This window comes from Pelodiscus sinensis, chromosome 22 (assembly GCF_052426305.1).
Source record: "Pelodiscus sinensis isolate ZL-2025 chromosome 22, ASM5242630v1, whole genome shotgun sequence".
Taxonomy (NCBI): Eukaryota; Metazoa; Chordata; order Testudines; family Trionychidae; genus Pelodiscus; species Pelodiscus sinensis.
This window is the reverse complement of record NC_143073.1, coordinates 9,479,419-9,505,937: the sequence shown is the minus strand read 5'-3', so window position 1 is coordinate 9,505,937 and position 26,519 is coordinate 9,479,419. Positions and strand designations below refer to the sequence as shown.

At 54.3% G+C, this 26,519-nt stretch overlaps 3 protein-coding genes across 8 annotated transcripts in view; 2 read left to right on the top strand and 1 right to left on the bottom strand.

Moving 5' to 3' along the window:
* The window catches only part of DEDD (death effector domain containing), a 41,814-nt gene extending 29,570 nt beyond the window's left edge, over positions 1-12,244 (top strand). For all 5 annotated transcript variants that reach the window (XM_075907768.2, XM_075907766.2, XM_025180127.3 and 2 more), the window contains 3 exons: positions 4,293-4,400; positions 7,204-7,350; positions 9,088-12,244. In XM_075907768.2, the coding sequence (XP_075763883.1) occupies positions 4,293-4,400; positions 7,204-7,350; positions 9,088-9,464 (632 nt within the window). In that variant the 3' untranslated portion in view covers positions 9,465-12,244. The remainder of the gene's footprint in view (positions 1-4,292; positions 4,401-7,203; positions 7,351-9,087) is intronic.
* Positions 12,245-13,969: 1,725 nt separating this feature from the next.
* NIT1 (nitrilase 1) lies at positions 13,970-22,897 on the bottom strand. Of its 2 annotated transcripts, none has more exons than XM_075907765.2 (7): positions 22,742-22,897; positions 20,947-21,051; positions 20,425-20,700; positions 19,457-19,560; positions 17,556-17,689; positions 16,138-16,263; positions 13,970-14,668 (listed from the first exon to the last, which is right to left on the bottom strand). In XM_075907765.2, coding segments are annotated over exons 1-7 (1,026 nt in total). In that variant the 5' UTR covers positions 22,744-22,897; the 3' UTR covers positions 13,970-14,389. The 2 variants fall into 2 exon arrangements, with proteins under 2 accessions (XP_075763880.2, XP_006113985.2); XM_006113923.5 differs by lacking the exon at positions 22,742-22,897 and adding an exon at positions 21,419-22,400.
* Positions 22,898-22,925: 28 nt separating this feature from the next.
* PFDN2 (prefoldin subunit 2) lies at positions 22,926-26,001 on the top strand. Its single transcript, XM_075907769.2, has 4 exons — positions 22,926-23,079; positions 23,501-23,589; positions 24,657-24,780; positions 25,666-26,001. Exons 1-4 carry the CDS (start codon positions 22,987-22,989, stop codon positions 25,843-25,845), a joined length of 486 nt encoding a protein of 161 aa, XP_075763884.1. The 5' UTR covers positions 22,926-22,986; the 3' UTR covers positions 25,846-26,001.
* Positions 26,002-26,519: the final 518 nt, after the last annotated feature.

The following is a 26,519-nucleotide window of genomic DNA, read 5'->3' as shown; positions in this document are numbered from 1 at the left end:
ACACATGAAATAGCAAGCCCAATAGCAAGGATTGTTAATCTGTAAATCCCGGAGTCATACCCTATGACTGGAGAATTGCTAACGTAGTCCCTATTTTTAAAAACGGGGAAGTGTTCCAAGAAACTACAGGTCTGTTTGTTTGACCTCAGTTGTAATGAAGATAATTGGAGTAAAACACAGCAAGGTTTTATAAAAGGCAGATGGTGCCAGAGCAACCTGATCTTCTTTGAGACATTAACTGATTTATTTAGACAAAGGAAATGCAGGAGAGCAGATTTGTCTGGATTTCAGTGAGGCATTTGATACAGTTCCATGGGGGAAATTGTTAGTTAATTTGAAGAAGGTAGGGATTAATAGGAGCTTGGAAAAACAAATAAGAAATGTGTTAGGGTGTGACCACAATGGGTCTTTCTGAAAAGTGAGCTGTCAGGCTGGTGGGAGGTTACTAGTGGAGTTCCTCAGAGTTTGGTCTTGGGACCAATTTTGTTTACCATTTTTATTACCAATCTTGGCACAAAAAGCGAGTGTGTGCTAATAACATTTGTGGGTGACACAATGTGGTGAGATATTGCCAATATAGAGGAGGTCTGAATTTCGTACAAGATCTCGGCAACCTCGCCAAGAGTGAGGTCATGCACTTAAGAGATTAACACCAAGAATTTTGCTATACATTGGAGATTTATCAGTGGGAAGCAACAGAGGAGGAGAGAGGCCTGGGTGTATGGACTGTTCATGGTCCTCCTTTGATCATTGTGATGCAACTATGAAAAAAATTAACACTGTCCTAGGAGGCATCAAGCAAGTGATTTCCGGTACCGACAGGGAAGTGTTAATATCATTCTACAAGGCACTGGTGAGACTTCATCTGGAATACTGTGCGCAGTTCTGGTCTCCTGCATGGAAGAAAGATGAATTCAAAGTGGAGCAGGTGCAGAGAAGGGCTCTGAGATTGCTGTGAGGAATGGAAAACCTACCTTATGAGAGGTGACTCAAATGCCTTCGCTCCTTTAGCTTAACCAAAAGAAGGCTGAGAGGAGATGCGATTGCTCTTTAAATACATCCGAGGGATAAATATCAGGGAGGGAGTGAAGCACCAATGTGGACACATGAACAAGTCACTATAAACTGATCATCAACAAGTTTAGACTAAAAAATGGGAGCCGAGGAGTAAAGTTCAGGAACCGCTTTCCAAGGGAGCAGCAGGAGCCAAAACCTAACTGGCTTTAAGACTCAGCTTGCTAAGTGTCTGAAGGGGCTGGTCTGACTGGACTGCCTATGATGGCAGGCAGCTCATCAGTTTCAGAAATCCCCGGTGCCCAGAGTTACAATGGAGATTTTTTCCCCCAAGTATCTGCCTGGCAGGCCTTGCCCACATGCTCAGAGTCTATCTGATGACCCGATGTGGAGTTGGAAAGGAATTTTCCCCTGGGTCAAATTGACAGAGATCTTGCGGGGGGGAGAGAGGGGTGTCGGTTCCTCTGAGCACGGGGCACTGGTCACTTGCAGGTTTAAACACTGTAAATAATGGAATCTTTATAACTTAGTCTTTAAAGCAGGGGTCGGCAACCTATGGCTTGCGAGCCATATATGGGTCTCGCGGCTCACGCTCAGCCCCCCCTCACTCCCACCCCACAATGTGGAACTCGGGCTGGTGATCCAGCATCAAGCCCCCCCGCAAGATTGGAGCCAGTCCTGGCTTTCTGGGAATGAGGGGAGCCCCGAGGCTCTGTGCATGTGTGCTGCTCCTCCCCTCCTTACAGCAATGTGAATGCTTCCTTATCCCCTCTGCCCTCCCCCGTGCTCTGGGGAGGTAGGACATGGGAGCAGCGTGGCTCCGGCCTGGTGATCACCAGGAGTGCTCCTGGCTGCACTGGATGTTGTGGTGGTGTTCACTGAGCGTGCAGGCGCTGTGGGGGGAGGGGGGGATGCCTGAAATGCTGATGGAGGATCTGGGATTGGGGATGAGGAGTGGCTGGATTTCCTAAAGGGGCAGCATGTGCACTTCTTCCAGCGCTGCCAGCTGATCCTGCCCAAGAGATACTCAACCCTGCAGACCAGCAGGCTGAGCTGTTCCTGCTCCCTCCCTCCGGCTAGAAACCTACCCCCAGCTTGCTCCTGCACTCTGCCTCCCACCCAGTTTCTGCACCCCCATCCTTATCCCACTCACTGGCAGCTGTGTCCTGCACACTGTACCCCTCATTTTTGGCCCCACCCCAGAGCCTGCGGGGGGGGGGGGGGGGCACAAAATCCACTAATCCTGGAACCCCAGAAGAGTTAACCTGGCCTGAGGCCTCATAAGATAATCAGTCCTCCCTGCCTTTCCCCCCCACATGGCACTGGAGTACCAGGGGAGCGAGGTGTCTCAACTGCGGGCCACATCCATGAGGGCTGGAGGGTTTTGGAGGGGTTGTTTCTTTGGTTCTCACTTGTGTGGTCCCCAACTGATTTTTCTGTGGGACAGTGGCCCCCAACCCAAAAAAGGTTCCCCACCCCTGCTATAAATAAAGACAGTGTTGAAACTTTTTGTGTTGGACGTATTTTACTTTATTTAAAAATGAAGCCTGGCCAACAAGCCCCCAATTCATAACGCCCCCACACACCTCAGTCCTGAGCTCATCATGCACCTGAAGCCCTTGCCCTGAGCCCCTCATACTCCCACATCCCCAGCCCTCTGCCATAACACTCCTGCACCACCCACACATCCCAAACCTGTGCCCTGAGCCCCTTGTACATTCCTCCCCCCTGGCCTGAGTCCCTCATACCCCCACGCCCTGAACCCCTGCCATAAGATTGATAGAAGACTGCCTGAATGCAAGCATGAAGCTGGGATTTGACCAGTTCTGTTGTAAACTTCAAAGAAACATGTGAAAAGATGCAGCAGCAGAAGTCCCATTAAATAAGGTCTGTGAGGATAATGTTTCATTTACGCTATTTTTAATCATTATGTCCAGGGCTTGATGAACAGCGGCGAAAGTCGCTCGCCAGCCCCGCACTGTGCATGCACGAGACCTGCATTGCGCATACGCACACCGCAAATGAACGGGGCGCCCGGCTGAAATCTACTCGCCACAGGCGAGTAGATTCAATACTTTGTCGAGCCCTGATTATGTCAATTCTCAATAATAAGTTGTCTATTTTCAGTCATGCCAATGCATTCTTATGTGGCTCTTTGCTGACCACTTGTTCTGAATTTTGATGTAGTTTGGTTCTTCCGTTTGAAAAGGTCGCCGACCCCTGCTTTAAACCATGATTAGAGGACTTCAGTAACTCAGCCAGCGGTTAGGGGTCTGTTACAGAAGGGGATAAGAGTCTGTGGCTTGCAATGTGCAGAAGATCCAACTAGGTGATCCAGATGTCTCTTCTGACCATAAAGTCGGAGTACGAGAGCGTCACTAGTTGAAGCCTTGAACCATGTTTAGGTCATCTATGTATCTTATGGTCATGATTTTACTCAGACACTGCACGGTGGTTAACTTTCTAACAAAGGATTGTGCGTCCACGTGTGTGACCAGTCCAGTCTGACCGATCCTTAGGCCTCTAGCTTCTAATGGGTTGAGGCGATGCAAGTAATGGCAAATCCAAACAGAAGTGTTTCTATAAGTTCTGTGTAACAGTCATTGGTATGCTCTCATTTTGAGTACTGGGCTTTAAAATGTGTGCAGCCAAAAGAAATCTGATCTCCGTTCTTCTTTAATATTTTACACACAGTTCTTGATGTGCTGTTAAATTTTAAAATGAGTTGTGCTGCTTTTTGTGTTAGGTAATGTCCTGCATGTATTTGCAAAGTGACACTAAATTAAGATTGTGAATAAATGTCAGATCATCAGAGTCAGGGCTAGAAAAATCTTGCCCTTGGGATCCGAGCCATCAAATTATTTAGACTCTAATTTAAAAAAAATCTAGTTGTTGCCATTGGAAAGAAAATCATTTTAATGTGAAGTAGCCACATCTTGCGGAGACTGCTAGCAGGGATACTGTCTCCATGGCTGCTTATAGATTTCTCAAGCAGCAAAGTGAAACTAACAGTTCCAGTGCTGCTCCACAGAGCTCAGTGGGCAACAGTGAAAGTGACAAGAATGATACAGATTCACTCTGAAGCATCTTGGGAAGGCATTCCCTACCCTGGAGCTCTTGCCCCAGACCTTTGTGTGAACCCCTCCTTCACCCTTAAAAACCTTTCATGTTGGCCTTTGGCAGGTAGACATCAAGATTTTCACATCCTTCCTGTTAGTATCTGCTATAGCAGTGCTGGTCTCCTCTGCCTTCCTTTAAAAAAATGTCCTCTCTTCTAGTGTGTCCAGACCTTGTAGACAAGTACTTGGAAGAGACATCCATTCGTTACGTGATGCCCCGAGCTCACAGCGACACAGAACATGGTCTCGCCCACCCCCACAAATCAGGTAAGACGTCAGGACTGCTGCCTAATACCAGGTTTTGCTGGAATCCTTGGTCACAAGCAGTTGGGATCTCCTAAGGCTTATGCATCGCTGTGTTGTAGGTTAAGTGTGGATTATTAGAATAGTCCTATTTTGCCTTGACCTCCTTGTCTGCATTCCTTTCCTTCCATGCCACTAAATTCTTACCATATTGGAGCTGATGCATATTAGACCCTGTTTAGAGATGCTCTAGTTTAACCAGTAGTTTGGGGCAGGAATTGCTGGAGGACATTCTCTTATCTGTGTTATGCAGAGGTTGGATTAGGTGATTGTAATCTTGACCCCCCCCCCCCCCCCACTGCCACCCCATGCCAGGACCCCTCTCCCAGGTAATTCCCCAAGCTGCCCTTGGACCTGTCCATAGGACAATTGAGGCAGCTGCCCTGAGGCGCAGCAAAGATGCAGGGCCTTTGGGTTTTAAATTCTGTGAATTTATAAAGGCTGGTAAAGCCAACTGAGACTGTCTAATGACAGGCCTGGAAAGGGAAAGGTCTATTTAGCCGCAGTACTTGCAGCAAGCTGGAGTCTGGGGATCCCAAACGGGGGTCCCAGGTTGTCCCAAACATTCGTTTCCTGGAAAAGTTCCAGCCAGTAATTTCTAGTTCAGAAATGTCACCTGCTGTTACAAATCCTTGAAATTACAGCGGTGAGTTGGTTTGTTCAGGGTGGGAAGTAACTTACCTGAGCCTTTTTGGCTTGCAAAGCACACTCAGCTAAAAAATTCACCAACTTTTCAAGTGAGGTTATAAAGCCCCCTTTCCATGGCAAGTGGAGTAGGGATGGAAAGGGTAGCTGGTTACCCACTAAGCATCACCTTTACCGGGTGATGCTTATGGTTAACCTGCAGCCTGGCAGGGCTGGAGCAGCCCAGCGGGGGAGGGCGGGCTGCTCCAAGGTTAACTGGTTAAACTTAGAGTTTAACCGGCTACAATTTAAACTATAATTAACATCCCTAAAATGGAGTGTTTTCTTCAGCAGGCTGCTAGAGGCACTGGAAAAACGTCTGCTCTGACCTAGCCCTGCATATCCCAGCACAGTTCAGGGTGGAAAAATATTACAAGTGAATCTCAACTTCTAAAATCAAAAGATATTGATTCTCTCCGAAAAGGCTCTATTTCAACCCTTTGATTCCCGAACAAATGGGCTAAGTTAACAAGTTGTGTGTGGGAGGGGGAGGGATTTCTAACTGCTAGTCTTGCAAACTCCACTTGGACTCTGAAAATCAAGCTTTTTCTTCTGACCTCTTGTCTAGTAATTATGATTCTGCTTTTGGCCTTGCTCAGCAACCATGCTTGGGGTTTTGATTAAATGAACATTAAGGGCAAAACACTTTTGAAAAGATCATACACACAAGTCCTCCCTGCCTTCCAGAGGTATGTTCCACTTACTACAGATTTTAAAACAAAATACGCTTTAATCCATCATAAGAATGATAAACCGACTCCTTGTAGATCGGTTGTATCCAAAATGCACTTGCTTGCTGCTGTACTGGAGCCTGTCACTAGAGGGTGTTTGTGACACTTCAAAGCCAGTTCCATGGCAACGCAGCAAAGTTTAAAGGGTCTGTGCAGAGATTATAACACAGACTAAGGCTGCTCAGTGATGAATAAAATCCCAGTGGACATAAAGCTGAATTTAAGGAGCATCATTCCCTCCTGGAGGTTAGGTTAAAATGATCAAATGTTGCCTAAAATGTGTAGCATCCTGTTTAGCAGGTGTCTAACTTGAAGCTGTGAGGCTGAAATGTTCAAATGTAGATCTCTGAGTATACCCTGCCCAAACACCTCAAAGGGGTTTAACTGCAACAACCACCATGTATTGAATTCAGTGAGTGAAGTCTTAGCTTCAGACACCCAGGCCTGTCTTTTTGAAATCCTGTGTCTTTTTGTTACAGAACACCAGGTTGCTGTGGCAGGTGCCACTTCCCTTGATTAGCAGGAAACATTTTCCCTGCCCTGTTGCACTCGCTAATATCTGCATCTGCAATAGTCCCAGCCTGGGCTGTGATCTTGTTGGAGCTTGCGGACACTGCAGGAGTGGGACAGTGATGTTAAATATTCAGTGGTGGGGGTTGGTAAGAGCTGGAGATAATCTGGCCAGTGTTCTGCTTCCTTAAATTCCTCCTGCAGTTTGAACTGGAGATCACGTGAGACCAGAAGGGAAGAATGCTCTGGTGGGCAGTGTCCTGAGCTACCATGCCCCACCCAAGAGGTGGCTGCATTTAAGTTGCGGTTAAAAGTGATCGTGGACAGTAAATTAGACGGGGTTTGCATTGTAATATTGAACCAGAAAAGGGAAGTACAACTTGTTTCAAGAAAGATGGCGAGAGGCTGGGGAGAGTTCCAAGAAGAGCAGCAGAAATCAGCTGGGAGGCGGAGGGGTTGGCTGGGTGGGGGCGGTGAAGGGGAGATGGACTTAAAGCCGTGGGTGGTGCTGGGACATACATCGACTGATCTTTAGAGGATGTGCACAGCCAGGAGGAGGAGAAATAATTTAGGGTGCTGCGAAGGGCAGAGGCAGCTGAGGAACTTCCAGATCGGCTAGGATGTTGCACAGGTTCCCAAAGGAGAGGCTGCAGTCGCTGGAGATCTATTAAATGTCCCACAGGCAAGTGCTCTGCAGTGGCTGGGGGAGGAGTACGTGGGAGCTAAGAGGCTTCATCTGTCCTTACTTTGTATGACATTGTTCCCCCTCAGAGTAGGGCTGTGATCCTGGGCTCTGTCTGCCCTTGTCTTTCTAACCCCCAGCTCCTTTTTCTCTGCGTTAGTGCCTCCGCATCACCCTGTGGTCTGCCGCTCCTCTGCTGGCCCTCAGATATGTTCCAAGAGGCCTGGCCGTGGGAGAGCCCTGCTCAGCAGCCAGCATAAGAGGAGGAAGTCAATGACGCCGGATCCTAAAGAGAAACAGACTTGTGGTAAGCGCTTGTGAAGAGCCTAAGTTGATGGAGGATCGATCCATCGATGGCAGTTGGCGGAGATGGTCGGGGACACAGCCCCACGTCTGGGTGTCCCTAAACCTCCAACTGCCAAAGAATCTCTGGCACCAGACACTGGCGGAGGCAGGACGCTGGGCTAACTGGACCGTTGGTCTGACCCTCTCTGGCCATCGCCTCTTTGTGGCCATCGTGGGCTTGTGGGTTATGCACTGGGGGGGCTTTGAGAAGCTCATTCTTCTTCCTTCCAAGAACTGATTTTATTTCATATGGTCGTCTTGTCTGTCGGGCAAAAAGCTCTGGATTCCAGCTGCACCTGGCAAGATGCATTGGTGGGCCGGGCCAGGAACCAGAGTTTTCTCTTTGACTTTGCATACCTCTACTGGATTACATTCAGTTCTGTGAGGGGTGGGGGCTGGTGGCAGCACTGAACACTGCTGAGATCTTTAAACATTTTTGGAGCATTTTGAATATCCAGCAGCATGCAAAAGCTGCAGGCAGGCATTAGAACAGCCTGACAAAATGGTGCTTTGCTTCAGGTCAGGGGTTCTGGCTTAGCCACATGGGATCTAGAACAGGTCAAAAACTTTGTTCTGGTTTTGTTGACGGGGCAGAGGGGAGTTGTCGGGGGCTGGGGGGATGTTGGGGATTTTTTGACTAGCCGATTAAATGCAATTCTGCTCCTTGTGTGAAGAGCGGGGTGAGCTGGTCTTGTGCCATGGCCCCCCTCTCGCAACGGCTGCATCAGAAGAAATTAACAACACTATCGTCACTCTGATTTAAACAGCCTGAGCCCATTTTTGTGCCACCAGTGCTCCCTGCAAAGCCAAGAGCAGCCCAGGTGCCCTTGCTTCTGCCGAGGGGTGACTGCTTCTTCGGCATGCGCAGCAGGCACAGACTCCACCCCCCCCCTCCTGCTGCCACCTCCTGCACCGTTAGCCAGACTGAGGCAGGTCATTCCCAGCCATGTGCCTGGCTCACCAAACCAGGGAGGCTGGAAGGCAGGGCCCGGGGCCTGGCTTCGCCTTCTAGGACAGGGCTAGCGACACAAGCCAGGGGAACCGAATGGTGGGTCTACTATCCGTGTACTCAACCATGGCCTGGCCCGCTCCGTGTGCTCGCAGTCGGACAGAGCCTGAGCCCAGAGCTGGCTCTGGCAGGCTGGCCTGGTTTGTGTGGAGTGAGCATGTCTGAGCAGTCTCGGTGGGGATTGGCATGCACGGGTGTATGCCAGTGGCGCAGGGGCACAGGTTTGGATTGCACAGCTGCTAGGAATAGGCGGAGGGGTTTGGGCCTTGCAGGAGACTGGCTCTGCTGTGTCTGTAGCTGGGAGTCTGAGACTTCGGGGCTGGGTTTTCAGAAGAGCTCAGCTCAGCTCCCCTGAGGAACTCCAAGAGAAGGGCTCATCCGGCAGCTCCTAGTCCGTGGGGATGTTGCTACTGGCCGGGTAGGATGCGCTGCTGTGGGCTGGAAACAGACCGGCTGTCTGATATTTGTAACAGTTAATGGGATCTTAGTTTTCACGCTTGTTGCTGTGACATCTAGGCACACAGGAGAGGTGAGACAGGGTCCGACAGCCAGGACCTGTGATTCCAACTCCCCACCTTAAGCCACCTGCTACATCTTCCCCCGAGGCGCTGATCCTCCTGTACCTAGGACCGAGCGCTGGGCTCTGTCGGCAAAGGTGCTAACTGTCCTGTCCCACCCTTCCGCCCCCAGATATCCGCCTGCGAGTCCGAGCCGAGTACTGCCAGCACGAGACGGCACTCCAGGGCAACGTCTTCTCCAACAAGCAGGACCCCCTGGAGCGGCAGTTTGAGCGCTTCAACCAGGCCAACACCATCTTAAAATCCCGGGACCTGGGCTCTATCATCTGTGACATAAAATTCTCAGAGCTCACCTACCTCGACGCCTTCTGGCGCGACTACATAAACGGCTCTTTGCTGGAGGCCCTCAAGGGCGTCTTCATCACGGACTCGCTCAAGCAAGCCGTGGGCCACGAGGCCATCAAGCTGCTGGTCAATGTGGACGAGGAGGATTACGAGGTCGGGCGCCAGAAACTCCTGCGGAACTTGATGCTGCACACGGCCCCTTGACCTTCCCTGGGCTCGGCCTTGGCTGTTCTTTCAGAGCCAATTGTTTCATTTTTTTTAAAGGAAAAAAATCATTTAAAAAACCCACTGACCCTCCGCCTCCCTCAGCAGACTCCTGCAAAGTGCTGTGTAACTGTAGGGCTGGTCTGAGCAGGAGGAGGGCTGTGCTACCACTTAGCCAGCTCTCTGGTGGCCCCAGCCCAGCTGAGAGTCCACAATACCTAGAGCAGTCCAGAGAGCGACTCCCGCTTTGCCCGGGAGCTTGGCCGGAGGAAGAGCTGCCGACAGGAGTGCTGGGTGCTTCCGTGTTCTGTCCTGTCCCCCTCCACTCCATTTTCTCTTGTGCTGGTTTTTCTTTTATACGGTCTGATTTTCTAAAAAAGTGCAAAACTGTCTTGGGGCACTGGGGCCCTGCCCGTGTGCAGGAGGGACATGGGGCGGTGGGACTCCTGATTATTCACTTTAATAAAAATGATCGAGTGCAGTGGGAGCTGGTGTGTGTGGAATGAACAGCAAACGGGGTGCGGGGCAGCCTCCTTTTTTACCCCAAACCCACCCTGTGGCACTGGCCTTCCGTTAGTGGGAGCCTGTTTCCACCAGTCCACTTGGGTGGTTCTCAGCTGGGCACCTTGCAGGTGTCCCCTTTAGCCAGTTTGGAACCCTCTCCAGCGTGGGATGCTGGGAGGGATGGGGCACTGCGTGCCCCCCATGCGCTGGCTGCCAGGTCAGATGTGTGATGGAGAGATTCACTCAGGCTGGTTGTAATCTAAACAGCTGCCGAAGGAGTTTGTGAGGGTGGGGACAGAACTGACAGGCTGAGCGAAGGTGATCGCTGTCCCAGCCCCTGGCGCGGCTCTGTGGCATCATCTGCACTAGGCCTGGGAGGAGGAAGGGGGCTTGTTTCAGAAGTAACATTTGCACCAGCGTAGCCTGTGCTGTTAATCTGCCTCCAGAGGCGGGAGCTAAGTGTTCCCTTCGCTCAGTGCCCAGCCTGCATGCCTGTTACCCCATCTCTGCCAAGCCAGCATCTGCCTCTGACACCAGAGGGAGACCTGAGCAAGGGCCTGCCTACCCTGCTGCTGTCTGGTACATGGAGCTGCTCCATGGCTGCTTCCCCCCTCCCATGAGATGCTTGCGGGCCCACCTAGGGATGTGCATTCCCACTCCCTTTGCCTGGAGGGTGGGGAACATGTGGGGGCAGGACTGGGCTTTTGGGGTGTTGAGGGGCCTTGTCCCAGCCTATGGGTGGGGATGGTGAGAACCCCGCACTGGCCCATGTCACAGATGGTGTCCCAAAGTCTCTCCCCCTCTTGCTACTGGGCCCAGCAGCAGTGGGGCTGGTGGGGCCCTGGGGCTGTCGCAGGGAGGGGTGCATTAGCACAGGCTGTAGAGTAAGGCTTTGGCACAGGGTCTGCTCCCAAGTGGGAGGATGGTGGCTCCTGTTTGATCCGGCCCCACAGTGGAAGGTTTATGATTTGAATTTGTTCCCTGCTTGGTTTGACAGGCTCCAGCTGGGAACCTAGAGGTGGGGGATGAAATCCAATCAGGGCTGTGCTGGCTGGTCAGCTCCTTGGCACCGGGCCTAGGCTGTCTTGCCAGCAAGGGATGTCCCAGGAGGAAGGATCTGCTGCCAGAAGGTGCAGGCAGGAGGCCGTGCGCGGCATTAGGCCCAGTCTAGTTACAACCACAGCTTGCTGGCCCCAGAGCCATCGTTCTTCCTCTGCACAGCGCCTAGCGCCTCAGCTCCACTCACTTAGTCTCAGAGCATCTCCCCCCATCACATGCGGGACACCGGAGGCCACTGAGCTGGCTGGGGGTGGTCACTAGCTAAGCTGCACATTGTAAAGGTGGGGATAACTGGTTATGTCTTACATTTGTTACTCCCTCCCCTCCTGCTGAGCCCAGAACTTGGAGCCAGACAGACCTAGCCAGTCACATGCCCACTTGGTAACACCATCTCCCGGGCCTCTTGGATCCAGTGGGCCTGGGGCCAGACTTGGCACCTGGCGGTTGAGTGGATTTGGCACCGGTCATTGAGTAACGATCTTCTAGGAGCAATGCTTACAGTGTGATTGGTAAACTCCCTCCCTCCTCTGGGTTTTTTTTTCCTTGTTACTTAAGCACCCAAAGATTTAGGAGCCTCGTCCAGTGCAGCTCCATTTACTTTTCTGTTGAGTTATGGAGGGAACAAATGGGTCTGAGGGTTAATTTTCTGGAGTTGATTTTTTCCCCCACCCTGCCACATTGCTGCTGAGCTGCAAGATACCACCCATGTATGCCCTGCCTCAGCCAACTGCAGGCCTCCAGGGCCCCAGCAGAGGGGCTCAGACCCAGATGCTCAGAGGTAGGTTGTTGCCGACTCTCCAGGGGAGAGAGGCACCCCTGTACTTTTGAGGGTCTGTGCCTTGACAGACCGTTGGAAGCCCACTCACTGTGTGTGGGTAAAGGGATGTTGGTGACAGAGCGGTGCCTCCCTGCACGGGCATGGCACGTTGTGCTTGCCAAGCCCCATCCAGTGATGTCGGCATGTGACAGCCACATGGGCTGCAAACCTCATGCCTCGGTGGGACTGTTTGGTGTGCGTGTTTGATGCATTTTTCTATCCACAGGCTGTTGCAGTTGAGTGCGTAGACTCTTCCCACACACACTTCCCCTATTGTTTAAGACAATTCTGGCACAAACTGTGTAATTTCTGTGACTCTTCTGTATTTTTTAAATTTCCAATATACGTCATAATCCCCATGTAGCTTTCAGTTTTCTTGAAATAAACATCTACTGCATCGCGTCTGCCTCCTTAACTGCTTTGTATGCAGGTCCAGACCCACCTGCTGAGGGGGGTCACTTCTGTTCCTTTCCAGCTGGTTGGGATGTTTTGTTTTGGTGTGCGCTATCTGGCCTCCTCCCGTTTCCTTCAGGGGGGACCTGTAGCATTTTTTCATCTTGTTTTCAAAATCCTAACTGGCCAGGCTCTGCCAAGGCTCAGAGCATTGTTAACTGTATCCAGCTGGCCTCAGCTCGGGCCTGCTTTTGGGTTTTGTGAAGGTGTGATCCTCCATATTGTCACATCTGCACTGCAGTTAAAGACACTGTGCTGGGGAAAAGGTGCCAGGAGCCATCAGGGTTCTTTCTGGGGGTTGCATGGCTAAAGAATCCTCCTCTTTGCTGACGAATTCCGCCCCAGAACCAGAAAGCCCGAGGCAGGGATGTCTGCCTGAGTCTGCAGCCAGCTCCAGCTGGGAAAAACTGCCCTAGGTGAGAGCTGCCCTCCTTACCTCAGGAACCTCCAGTATCTGTTCATTAGCAATGTTCACAGCAGAATGCTGGTCCAGAACCCTGCTCCAAGATGCTTCTGCTCTGAGTAAATAACTCGGGGCTGACTGTAGTTATCTGTCTTTACATTCAATTAAAAAATAGGAATTGTGTGAAGCCGGAGCTGCTGCAGGCTCTATCAGCCTGTAGCTGCCATGGGGGGAGGGGCAGGCACTGATTGATTTATTGCACTGGCTCAGCTAATGCACCTGAGGTAAGTTAGGGCTGGACCTGCTGCATTTGACTGAACCCCTATGCTCCTCCTGGGAGGAAGACCAACGGATTCCCTGTTCTACCAACACAAACCTGAGGGCCAGAGCGCAGTGCCCTCCCTAAGGTCTCATGTCGGGGGCCGGAACAGACAGCAGACCCTGTGCTCGTGTAGAAGAGGTGGGGGAAGTCTCTACCAGCTGGGAATAGAAGCCAGGCTCCCTGCTCTAACTACTGGAGAGACCGTCCCTTTCCTGGGGCTGGGAGTCTGCTTCCTGCTAACTGGGTGGTCTTTGGGCCTTGCTCTCCATAGGCCAGTGGGATGGGAGGAGAAAGTAACACAAGAGGGACAGTAGTTCAGGTGCAAGGCAGGGCTTCCAAGAAGGGATGGGAGATGCTGCTTGGGCAGGGCAAGTTTTCCCTGCCTGTGGAGGTGGGGAGATACTGAGCCTACAAGTGAGAGGTACAGCGGGAAGATGACCCAGTTCCCCTGCCTTGCCCCACTGTGGGACTGGTGTCCAGGGCTTTGGCTCAGCTGTTACTTCCATTGCTGAGAGTTGCTCTCAACCCTTCACCAGGCTGCTGGTCTCATGCTGACATGGAGCTTTTCCCCCTGAAGATTCTGCAGAGCGGTAGGGGCCTGGGCGAGAGGGGAAAGGGACCTGCCTACGGTCTTGGAGCAGCTTTGTGGGGCTATAACTAGTGAGCGGTTCCTTGCTCCTGGACCCTGCGGACTCAAAAGGTGAAGCAGCCCAGGCCTCATGGAGGCAGAAGCATGGAGAAAACCAGGCCCATCCCCTTGAGTGTGACCCCTTCCCCTCTTAGCTTCCTACCCAGACACTTCTAAACACAAAGCAGAGGGGGACTGTGCGGGGTGGAGAGCATCAGTTGTCCTGCATCCTTCCCCCACCCCATACCTGGGAAATTCACACACACCCCTCACTCTGGCAGGAGACCATAGGGCAGGGAGGTAGTAACAAGGCAGCAGGTAGTTTACAGCTCTAGCATTTACTGAGGTGGAACAGATGTGACAGCAGCTCAGCTCCAGCCTCCTCCAGAACCGCGTTGCTGCTCTGAGCTGGGGTTTAACCAGCAGCTGCAGGGGTTCCCCCACCCCAAGCTGCTCAGCTACTGGAGCCCCCCTGCGAATGCTTCGGTGAGGCGGCAGCTGCCTGGGGGCCCACAGCTGCTCCTTTCACTCTTGGGAAACCTTTCTTCTTCCCTAGGGCAGGAGGAGATGGTGCTGCAGTTCCACGCTGCCCCTCAGCGGGCACACGTGGGGAGAGACCTCCAGCAGCCTCAGCAACCCATCTCGTCACTAAATGAGTCACTGGGTCTGCCCAGGGTGGAGTGATGCTGGGAGGAGTCTCTGCTCCCTGCGTATGGAGCACAGCTAGGCTGGCAGCGCCTCAAGGAAGTGGGGGCTCCCTCAGCACGGTGACCCTGCCATACAGATCGGTCCGGCGGTGGGTGCAGACTGGCATCTCCTGGCGGATGCAGTGCAGGTAGGCCAGGTCGATCTCCGCATAGCACAGGCCTGGTCCCTCCTGGCACTGGGCGATCACGCTGCCCCAGGGGTCCACCACCATGGCGTGGCCGTAGGAGGTGCGGCGTTCGTGGTTCTTCCCGGTCTGAGCCGCCGCCACCACGTAGCACTGAGTCTCGATGGCACGGGCGCGCAGCAGCACCTGCAGTGGGCAGATGGGGCAGTGGTATTCCCCAGTGGGCTCCAAATGAGCCAACCCCACCGGCTAGCTCCTGTGCGAGCTGCATGCTGGAGAAAACGGCAAAGGCTGCAAGCCCAGATTTCTCCCGTATCATTAGTGGGGCTCAGCTCAGCCCCAGCTGGAAGCACAGGCTAGAATTCAGGTTGCCGGACGCTTTCCATTCTGAGGCCCTGTTTTCACTTTGTCAAACCTGAAGGGCTGATTCCCCAGGCGGGGAGCCGGCCTCGGGGTGAAGGCTTTTGGAAGGTAGCAGCTAAAACAGTTCAGCCAGTTCTGAGACAGCATTAGGGGCAAAAATACATGGCTTGGCCCAAGTTAAACCCATTCTCACCAGGCTTTTGCGGAGACAGTCTAGTGCTCGAAGCTTTAGCAGGGACTTGGTAAATGGGGGAGGGTCGCCCAGCCCTCACCATGAAGTGATCTCAGAAAAATGTGTTTGCATGTGCTCAATACAGACAGAGTTGGCAGCAAAGTTCTCTCTGCACTGAGCATGCTCCAGCTCCCTTTCCCCAGCTCCTACACACCAGGGCTATGTCTACACTGGCACCCTTTCCCGGAAATGCTTAAAACGGAACAGTTTTCCGTTATAAGTATTTCCAGAAAAAGCGCGTCTACATTGGCAGGACGCTTTTCCGGAAAAGCACTTTTTCCAGAAAAGCGTCCGTGGCCAATCTAGATGTGCTTTTCCGCAAAAAAGCCCCGATCGTCATTTTCGCGATTGGGGCTTTTTTGCGGAAAAGAAATCTGTGCTGTCTACACTGGCCCTTTTCCGGAACAGTTTTCCAGAAAAGGACTTTTGCCCGAACGGGAGCAGCATAGTTTTTCCGGAAAAGCACTGATGATTTTACAGTAGATCGTCAGTGCTTTTCCGGAAAAGCAAGCGGCCAGTGTAGACAGCTGGCAAGTTATTCCGGAAAAGCGGCTGCTTTTCCAGAATAAGTGGCCACTGTAGACACAGGCCAGTTGACTGAGTATGTCTCAGCCTAAGGCTGCAGGAGCCGAGTAGGACTTCCCCTGCAACTGCGTGTCCCGGTGCTGGGAGCCTGTCTGGCATCAGAACTGAGAGAAGGGGCCTGGCAACCCGGCAGTGTGCAGGAAGAGAGATTGGAATTTGGTGGGGTGAGGCAAGGGGAGCGGAAGGGATGCAGGATGGGAGATGGACAGGGCAGGAGATAGATTAAGAACAAGAAGAGGGAAAGGAGCAGGAGGAGAGGAGAATGGAGAGGTCAGGGCTGGGTAGGGGAAGAAGCAGGTATTGGTGGGGACTGAACTCCAGGTTGCCAGTACAAAACCTGCAGGCCTCTAAAGGAGTCACCTCCTGCTTATAATGGTCAGGAGCGGCTCTAACTCACTGAGCATGCTGTGATCTCATGCTGTGGGCTCTGCATGGCCCATGCGACCACACAACAGATAGTCACAGCTCAACTCACCTCCCAGTGGGCAGAGCCTGTGGTCACCGTGAAGGCTGATGGGTAGGTAAGAATCTCTGCCCCCTTCTGTGTTAGCGCCAGAGAGATTTCCGGGAATCGCAGATCATAGCAGATGGCAAGGCCGACCTGGGGGAGGAACGACGCAGAGATCCCCCTGGGTGCTGCTTGTGATGGACCCAAACCAGACAAAGGCCGCATCTGCCTTAAGGACCAGAATTCACCCCCAGGGCAGCTCTGGCCTGTCTGTCCCCGCTTCAGTGCAGCTGTTGTACAGTCTGAGGGTGTGATTGTGCGTGTTGCTCCCCAGGCCACATCCTCTCTCCCCACCCCCTGGGTCATAGGTTCTGAACCCTCCTGACAAGGACACATGGGCAGCTCCGCATTATACATCAGCTCAATGTGTACATCATTATACATCAGCACTAAAGGAAACCCAGAGGCCACCAGGTGCTCTCCTGATCACTCAGCATGTTCAGCCTTGGCCACCTCCCTGCAAGAAAGGCCTGGTACAAGGAGGGCAGGGAGCAATGGAAGGACAGAGCCAAGTGACTAGGGCTACTTCACTGGAGAGAAGGCCAGCTGAGCTCTCATTTATCCAAGGACCTATGGGCATTAGGTGCATTGTCTAGGTCAGATATGGAAAGCTGTGAGAATGTACCCTCTAGCTGACCAACGGAACTCACTGCTGCAGGATTTTATTGCAGCAAACTTTGGTCAGGGAATGGGAGCCAGGATGGCTCCAGCACTGATTCTAGCAGGAATCAGAATCCTGTGGTCAGCGGTCCTCATGCTCCAGGGGCCATTGGGAGCCAGGCATAAAGCTATGCTACCACCAGGGTGCATCATGGGAAGTTCTACATCCGTCCAGAAGGGAGCGATGATTGTTGGGGGAAGGGTTGGGCATGTTGCCCCATGCATTAGTGAAATCAGGGAACTTGCCTGGAGATAAGGAAGAGGCTTCCTGCATCAAACAGGATGACGTCAACCAAATATTCAGCCCAGTGAGATGCCTCCCCTTCCCCAATCTGCTCCAGATGTGCCAGGGACTCATGGGAGCCAGCCCAGGTTACTGGGGCTCCTGGCTCAGCCCAAGGCGCTCTCAGCTGCAGTGTCCAACCGCACTTCCCCTCCGATGCTTTGAACACAGTTCCCAATGGAAAATGTGTGCCAGACAGGAAACCCATCTCCAGTCCAGGCCTAGCCAGAGCTGCCCCGATGAATGGGACATGCTGGGGGCCACTGCTGGTGCGGCCTGGCCCTGTCTAGGTAGCTGCTGCCATCAGGGCTCAGGCTCTGTGGCTGTGGGAGCAAAGGAAGGGCCCAGCTTTGCCCTCAGCTACTCCAGATCGAGAGCGCAGGGCCTGGCCAGAAAGCCTCAGAGCGGAACTCGCCCAGCCCAGCCATGCTGGGGGCCCTACCTTCCCAGCAGGGGTGCTCACAGGTGGCACAATCTCGGGCCCAGGGTTGGTGAAGTTGCTCTCCTTCATAGACACTCGCCCCTGCAGCTCCACGTCGCAAAGGTGGATCTTCCTGTACGTGGCCACGACGTGCCCTGGGGATGAGGGTGGAGGAAGTGGCAGGCAGCATAGGCCTCCGCTGCCCCTGGGGAATCACTAGCAGGGGAAAGGGCCAATGCCCCGTGCTCTGCGAGTGCTTCGCAACCCACCACTAACTCCCCCCAATGCCCCTCGGAGATGGGGAAGGGTCATCCCCACAAACAACCAGCACAGTTGAGGACAGAATTTGAGTCCTCACGCCCAGCCCCACCATTGCACTAACCCACTGGACCTCCCACCCCACCCCCAGAGCCAGGGATAGAGCCAAGAAGCCTGACTCCCAGCCCTCCCACCTCCGTTCCACCCACTGGATCCCACACCACTCCTAGGCCCAGGGAGGGAACCCAGGAGTCCTGGCTCCCATGCTGTCTCCTTGCCAGCTTGGATGACTGGGTGGGTCTGGTCCATGCTCTGGCCCCCAGCTGCCAACATGGGTGTGATGCTATCTACAGCCTACACTAATATGGACTCTTTTACAGAAGTGTGATCAATCTTGTGCCAGGTATATCTGGTCTCAGAGGGGGAGCGGGGTCAGTCTGTAGCTACAAAAACAACCAGGAGTCCTGTCGCATCTTAAAGACGAACAGATTTATTTGGGCACTAGCTTCCGTGGGTAAAAGCCACTTCAAAGTGGTTTTTACCCATGAAAGCTTATGCCCAGATAAATCTGTGCGTCTTTAAGGTGTCCCAGGACTCCTCGTTGTTTTAAAAGTGCGTCTAGTGAAGTAGCACTGGAAAGGTTGCAAGCCGCTGAGTAGTATTATTTTGTTAGAATGTGTGAATCAACACCATGCGTGGCGTTCTGATATTCTGCTGTCTGTTTGTAACTCCAACATGCTGGGAGTCTGAGAAACTCCCGCAAGTTGGATCTGCAGAAGTAACACAAGAACTGCAAACAAGGGCCTGTGCACAGGAAGTGCCAGCAAAATGTGCTTGTCAGGACCATTGGCAGAGCACGCCACGGAACTGCCCGACCCATGACACAAGCAGGATTTTTCCAGCAAAAAGAGTCAAGATATAAAGAGGGAGACCAAAGGGCCTGGCTAACCACATCACTGCACAGCTGAATTTTAACAAGGGAAATTCCAAACAAGCGGCCTGAGGTCCCCGCAGCTATTTGGCCAACCCAGAGAGACTGATATACAACTGCTTCAGGGGGTAGCCAAGTTAGTCTGGGCATTTGTAAGTTTGTCTTTAAAAGTGCTACCAGACTGTTAGTTGTTTTTAAGTTTATTATATGCAACTAGCAGATTTAACATCCTGTTACTGTTTTGGACAACAGACTGTGATCCAACTTTTATTTGCTTTGGCCTCTCAGTAACTCCCATTCTGTTTTCTTAATGTATCCATTGTTAATTCGTTGACTAAAGATTGGCTCCAGCATTCTTTAGCAAGCATTGACCTGTCAGCAACTGGCCCCCTCAGGCTGGAAGAACCTAATGTCCTGTGATTTTCAGTAGTAACGACCTTTCCTCACAGAAGCCCAGTCTGTCTGTTGGCTCCACATTAAGCTAGGACAGCGAGGCAGGAGTACACATTAGTGGCAGCTCTAGTTAAATTATAGACTCTATGGCCAGCGTGGGAGCATCTGGCCAGTTTCTGAGAGTCTGACCTGCGATTGGCCCCCGTGGCTGTGACCCAGACGTGTCACACTGACGATGGGTAGAGAGTGGTGGCCCCTTTATCGCAGGGGCTCGGAGCACAGGGGCAGTGTCAGGAGATTGCTCAGCAGGGAGGGCTGGCATGGAACCGGACGCTCTCACCTGTGGCATCCAGGAGCAGGTGGCAGTTATAAACCCTCTGGGTGCTGGCCCAGTCCTCACCTCTCTCATGGAAACCACCCAGAGACAGCCACACCCCACACTCCCTGTCAGGGAGAGACACCACATTACAAAGGAGCTTGGCCCTCACTCCCCAACCTGTAATGGCCCTGGAGACCAAGAGTCGCATACCCCAGGGCAAGCTTCCCTCCCACATTTCCCTGCTTGCGCGGACAGCACTGGTTCCACAGCCCACTCGACGCCTGGCCCTTATGTCGACGGGTGGCCGGGAGTGCCAGCCAAATCTGTCCAGTAGGAACAGGACTGAGACCTGCCCAGCAGGGACCCACTGGGGACAATGCCTGGACTGGCAACCCAGAGCTAATGGGCTCCACAGCATGTCCCAACAAGAAGGGCTGTTATGCACAGTCATTTCAAGAGATGCTGAGAGGCCTGCGGTGAACCTTACATTGCTTTGCTGCCTCTCCTCAACCCCCACCCACCCTGCCTGGGAAGGGACCACAACGCCCATCAGTCCCACCAACCTCACATCCAACCTCTCCCCCATAAAGGCCCAACCTTTCAGAGATCTGGCAACCCCGTAAGGTAGATCATTCCTGCCCCCACCCAGCTCCCACGCCAAGCCCCTTGCTAAGAGCAAAGAGAATTCAGGACAATCAGGTGTGAAAGAGTCAAAAGTGACATGGGCAGGGGAGCAAGCTCTAGACAAAATGGCACACGGGGAGAGCGGTGGGAACAGGGTGACATGAATTGTAGGCTCACAGTTTGGCTGTAGAGCAGCATACAACTGTGGGCCAGCTCCCCAGGGATGGGGCGGGAGCCCCCATCACAGCCATTTGAACAAGGCCAGGATAAGTCCTGATAAACAGACAAGCTGGTCCAAACCTGCCCTGGCCCTGAAAGATCACCCAGCACCAACTGGGCTGCTCTTCATTTATCCAGAGCCGTACCTGGCCAGGCCGGCGTATCTCATAATCAGATCTCCCTCCAGGCTCTCAGCCAGGCTCAAGGTCTCTTGCTTGCTGCTGCCAATGAAGTCGAAGGCCTCAGGGAGGAAGACAATGCAAGCCCCACGTTGCGCTGCCTCTCGGACGAGCCGCGAGCAGCTGGTGAAGTTCTGCTCCTTGTCAGGCGTGGAGGTGAGCTGGCACACCGCAATGAGGGGCTTAAGCGCAGTAGCAGCCATGATGCCAGGTTGCCAGGGGGCACAGGACAGCAGGGCTGGGCTGGGGACCAGGAACAAGAGGAGAGTGGAACAGACTGATCAGGGAAGGAGCAAGAGAGGCAGGTAGCTGCAGCTCCTGAGCCCCAGCCCAGTTTATATGGTCCCTGTGGGGATGCTGTGTTACTAGACAGGAGATGGCCTTGGACAGGATGCTCATGTAAAGGCCTCAGAGATTCAGGCATCAGCTTCCTCCAACCCCCCCCCCCCCCCCCAGACATCTACCTCCCCACAACCATGCTCATCATACCTGCAGCTGGCTGCGCGGGCGGGGATCTTTGGCAGCTGCCTCCAGGGAACCTGGCGACAGGTGTGGTGCAGCAGGCATAGGGGGGCCTGGATCACTGCTCTCAGCCTGGAGGATGCACAGGGAGGGGGGTTTAATGACTGTTCAACCACTGCAGCAGGAGGCCCTGATGTTGCCTGCAGGTGGCAGCCTAGGAGTGATGGGTGGGATGTGGAGGGGGCTTTAAAAGAAGATTAATGTCTCCCTCACAATAGAAAATAATAATGGGAAATAGGAATAGCTCAGCGTTCACGAACAACCCTACCACAACACCCCAGCCAGATGGGCCCAGTGCTCACAATCTTACCACAACAAACTAGCCCAGGGCTCACAAACAATCCCACCACAACAAATGAGCAACGCCAATGCAATGCTCACAAACAGCCCTGCCACAACACATCAGCACAGACAGTCAGGTACTCATGAACAATCCTACCTCAGCTCACCAGCATTGTGCTGATGAACACAGCAGCCTGGTCAGCCCAGTGGTTGTGAACATCCCTACAACAACACACCAGCCTGGCTGGCCCTGCGCTTACTGCTTGGTGCACTCCTTGAAAAGCTTCCCAAAATACCAATATTTCGTCATCCAGATTCATGTTCCTTTCACAGTTGCTTTCCCTAAACATCTGACCAGGTTTTTTGATCTGAGGAAGTGGGTCTGGCCCACGAAAGCTCATCATCTAATAAACCATCTTGTTAGTCTTTAAAGTGCTACATTGTCCTGCATTTTGCTTCATCTGATCAGATGGGATTCTTGGGCTGAACAGCCCAGAAATATGACACTAAGAAGAGGACTCAGGCAGCCAGAGACAAAAAAACAGTTTCTTGCTGCTCATGGTTTATCTCCACAATAGCAGGAAGAAGGTCAAGTCTGGCTTGAGCAAAGCATGGGAATCTAGGGCGAACAGAAGACATCATGATCCAAGAACAAGAGTGTTGTATCTTTAAAGCTTCCTTCAGCCCAAATGTTAATATGCTGTTGAAGTTTAAAAGGTGTCAACACAAATCAAGAGTTTGAAATAGTTTGACTCAAAGTCCGTTCCTCTTTGAACTCTCACTCGTTGGGCTCCAGTGATTTACACTAGCGCTGCAGTTATCCGGGCAGCTGCCAGTCCTGGGACCTATTCCTGGCTATGTTTTGTTGCCCCTAAGTCTCAGAGTCTCCGGACGGATGGAAATAAAATGGGGAAAGCAGAGGAGCAACTCCAGCCTGCTAAGGGAATGGATGAAGCGTGGAAATGGTCAGCGCCACACACACAAAACAAGGAGGCGCCCAGGCCTCATCCCCTACCAGGGGCTCCCAGAAATCTTGGGTCCACCCCAGAACCTTGCCCCCTCTGCTCCTCGTCCCCAGCCCCTCCCACTGGCAATATCCAGCCTGCTCTAAACTGGCCAGTCCCTGGGAGGGGGGGGCGGCCCCACCCCCGATTCAGAGATGTGCCCCCCAACCCTCCTCAGGCAGCCCCCCTCGGCTCCTCCCCTCCCAAAACAGCCAGCCCCGCCCCTCACCCGCCCCCCCCAAACTCCCAAAACAGCCAGCCCCGCCCCTCACCCAGCCCCGCCCCTCCCCGCCCCCCCCCCTCCCCCACCCGCCCCCCCCGCCCCCCCCCTCCCCAGCCAGCCCCGCCCCTCCCCGCCCCCCCCCAAACTCCTAAAGCGGCCAGCCCCGCCCCCCCAAACTCCTGAGGCGGCCGGCCCCGCCCCCCCGAGGCGGCCGGCGCCCCCAGCCCCGCCCCATAGCGAGCCGGGCTGTTACATGGAGCAGGCAGCGGGGAAGGGGGCGACTCGGCTCCTGGGGCGCAGCTGCAGGGCCGGTCCCGCCGGAATCCTGCAGGGGGCGGGGAAGGGAGCGGGCGGAGCGAAGTCCGGCAGAGCCCTTCACAAAGATGGCGCCTCAGGCACAGCGTCAGGGCGCGTGCCCCAAACAAACATGGCGCCCGAGGGGGCCTTTTCCCGGCCGGTAGAAGACGTGACCCTGCCGGAAGTTGGGGCGTACGGAGCATGCGCAGAACGGGCGGGAAGATGGCGGACAGCGGCAAGAGCAAGCCCGCAGCGACGGCTCCATCCACCGGCAAAGCCCTGGCGGCGGAGCAGGTACCGGGCGGGTCCATCGCACCCTAAGAGGGGGGAAGTGTGTGTGGGGCGGGCCCATCGCACCAGGTGAGGAGGGGGGGTGTATGTCGGGCGGGCCCATCGCACCAGGTGAGGAGGGGGGGTGTATGTCGGGCGGGCCCATCGCACCAGGTGAGGAGGGGGGGTGTATGTCGGGCGGGCCCATCGCACCAGGTGAGGAGGGGGGGTGTATGTCGGGCGGGCCCATCGCACCAGGTGAGGGGGGGGGGGGGTGTATGTCGGGCGGGCCCATCGCACCAGGTGAGGAGGGGGGGGTGTATGTCGGGCAGGCCCATCGCACCCCATGGGGGTGGTGTATGGGCCAGGCGAGTCCATCTCTTGGGGGGGGGTTTCACTGAGCGCTCCCCCCCCCCCCCGTGACTGACCTTCTCCCCCCCCCCAGGTGGTGGCTGGATTCAACCGGCTGCGGCAGGAGCAGCGGAGCTTGGCCTCGAAGGCGTCGGAGCTGGAGCTGGAGCTGAACGAGCACAGGTGGGGGCAGGATCGGCCCCCCCCTTCCCCCGTGCGCGTTTAGCTGCTCCCTCACCAGCCAGCCACGTGCCTGCTGCAGCGTCACCTGACGCCTTCTCTCAGCCCCGCCCCCCAGTGCAGCGCAGGGCCCAGCCCATGTGCCCCCTGCGCTGCTCAGCGGGGGAGGAACCCGCCCAGTGCTGGAAATGGTCACTGGCCCCCTGGACTTTACCTGCCATCGTCAGGGGGATGTCGGGCTCTGCCCTTGGTGTTCAGGGCTTGCTTGGAGCCCTGATCCCATTGCGACTCTGCACACAGGGCTCTGGGTATCAGGTAGGCTGGGCCTCAGACTATAGTGCAGGGTCCAGTGGGGGGGGCCACTGGCCCACAGAAAAATCATTCAGGGCCACCCACAAATAAGGAGCAAACAACCAAACCAAAAAGCTCAGCCTCAGCCTTCACTGGCCTGCTCTCCGAGTGAGAGGGGGAAAAGACGCATTCCCCACAAACTCCAGCGTCATGGCGGAGTGGAGTACCGAGGCTCAGGACTTACCCCCAGAGCTGGATTAACTCCTCTGAGGTCCTGGGGCTAGTAGATTTTGTGGGGGCTTAGGCTCTGGAGTGAGTTAAACAATGAGGGGTTCATTGTGTTGGGGAGGGGGCTGCTGGGGAGTGGGATGAGGTGGTGGGGTCAGGGCAGGAGGCTGGGTATGGGAGGGGTAGGCCCAGCTCTGAGGGTCTGGGGCGCAGGTGACCCAGGGCTTGTAGGCACTGTCCCCCAGCCCCCCCATTAGCCATTATTCCTGGCCAGTGGGAGCCACAGGAGTAGATCTTTAAGTGAGCACAGAGGCAGAACTTTCCTATGTTGCTGTTCCCAGAGCTGCTTCCTCCCTGCCTATCAGGCGGAGCCTGCAGGCTGATCTGCTGGGGGAGCTCTGAGCTTTGTGGGCTGGGTCAAAGCAAACCCACTGGCTGGAGGTTCCCCTTCCCTGCTATAGCGACTGGCTGGGCCCTGTGGATCTGCAGCCCTGCCTGTACGGTCTCTGTGGTGCTGGGAGGGCCCTCAGCAGCATCTGCCTTTTCTACAGCCTGGTCATTGACACGTTGCAAGAGGTGGACCCCACCCGCAGGTGCTACCGCATGGTGGGTGGGGTGCTGGTGGAGCGCACTGTCAAGGAGGTCCTCCCTGCCCTGGAGAGCAACAAAGAGCAGGTAACATGGGTGCTAGGCATGGGCAGGGTCTGGGGAGGGCACAGACTGCTCTGTGCCTCACTGGCATGGGGGTGGGGATGTCATGCATGCTGGCTATGTGCCCTTTCTCTTGGTGAGGGAGTCTCTTCTCTAGTTTGCTAGAGGGGCCATGATGTGGTTAGTGCAGGGGTGGGCGGTGCATTGTGTCCAGGAATGGGGAAGGTGCTGGACCTCTCTCTCTGGGGCTCTGCTTGGGAGCTGGAAGGATATCTGCCTCGCTGGATTTCAAGGGGAGTTGGGTCCCTGTGGAAACCCTCACTCTGGGTCCCAGAAAGATCCTACCAAACCATACCTTGTCCCTAAGAGCAATTAGTCCCTTCCCACGCAGGGTGTAACACAGTGAGTGGGGACATTGAGGGTTGCATATTTTTCTCAGGCTGGGTTGTCGCAGTGCATCTGTAACCAAGAGAGGAATAGAACCCAGGAGTCCGGGCTCTTCTCATTTCCTAATTTAAATCGTTGCTGTGTGGCAGGGTGATGTTTGCTTCCCTTCACCCTTCAGGGAGCTGGGGCAGGGCCTCACAGCAGCTGAGTCTGCCTCACAGTGAGCCCAGCTGCTGTCCCATCACTAATTGACCACCTACTGCCATATGCTCCCCTGCGATGTCCCACTCCTGTCCCCAGAGGGTGTGTGGGGGGGAAGGGGGTACAGCTTTGTGGTCATGCACATTGACCTGGGGTTGAATGACGCTGTCATGCATGAAGAGAAGTGGATGGCACTTCTCAGCCTGGAATTGCAAATAGATCCCCACAGGAGGGTGAAGGGAGGTGCATGCTAGTGCCCACCCTGCACTGTGCCTTGACATTGCACTATTCCCACCCTCCACCCAACTTCCAAACTTGCAGATCAACAAAATCATCGAGAACCTGACCCAGCAGCTGCAGACGAAGGGCCAGGAGCTGAACGAGTTCCGGGAGAAGCACAACATCCGCCTGATGGGGGAGGATGATCAGAAACAGCCGCCCAAGGAGAGCTCTGACAGGGCAGGAGCCAAGACCAGCTCCGCTGGTGTCCTGGTTTCCTAGTAAGGACACTGTTGTGTCTGAGCCCTTTCCCAAAGGACTTTGTGCTCTCACCCTCCCCTCCCCTCCCCTCCCCCCCCCAAACCTCTGAGGCTTAACTTTATCATTTGGTGTCGCTCTTGTAATATTTTTTGTTAAGTAAACATTTTTCTGTCATGAGCTTGGGTGAATGTAGGGCTGGGGGAGGGGCTGGACTGGCCCCCTAGAGGTTAGTGCCCTCTGCCCACTGAGCAGGGCACTGGCAGTAAGGGAGGGGCGGCCAGTCTGTAGAGTTTTCCCCCAATAGTGCTGGGAAGGGAGCCAGATGCCAGGCGAGGGTTTTCACATGGATGCCTGCTCCCTAGAACTGCCCTGGGGTGTCTCTGTCATACCCCAGAAAGCAGGCCTCCCTTGCAGCCATGCTGTGGTTGGATCTGAGCTGCTGCGTACAAAGAACATGGGTCTGTAGCCCACTGCTAGGCTCTCCAGCCAGCCGACCCTCTCATTCCAGCTTTCAGAGCCCCAGCTGGCAGCAAGTGACAAAGGAGTCTCCTCAGTCCCCTGCAAACTAGTGGAGGCAGCTGCACTGCCTGGCCACAGCACTGGCCATGGGGAGGAAGGGTTGTCAGGTGGCTGCCTCCCTTGCTCTGTTCCGTGGGAATCCTCTCCCTGGCTTTCATTGAGGGCTGCTGGAGAAT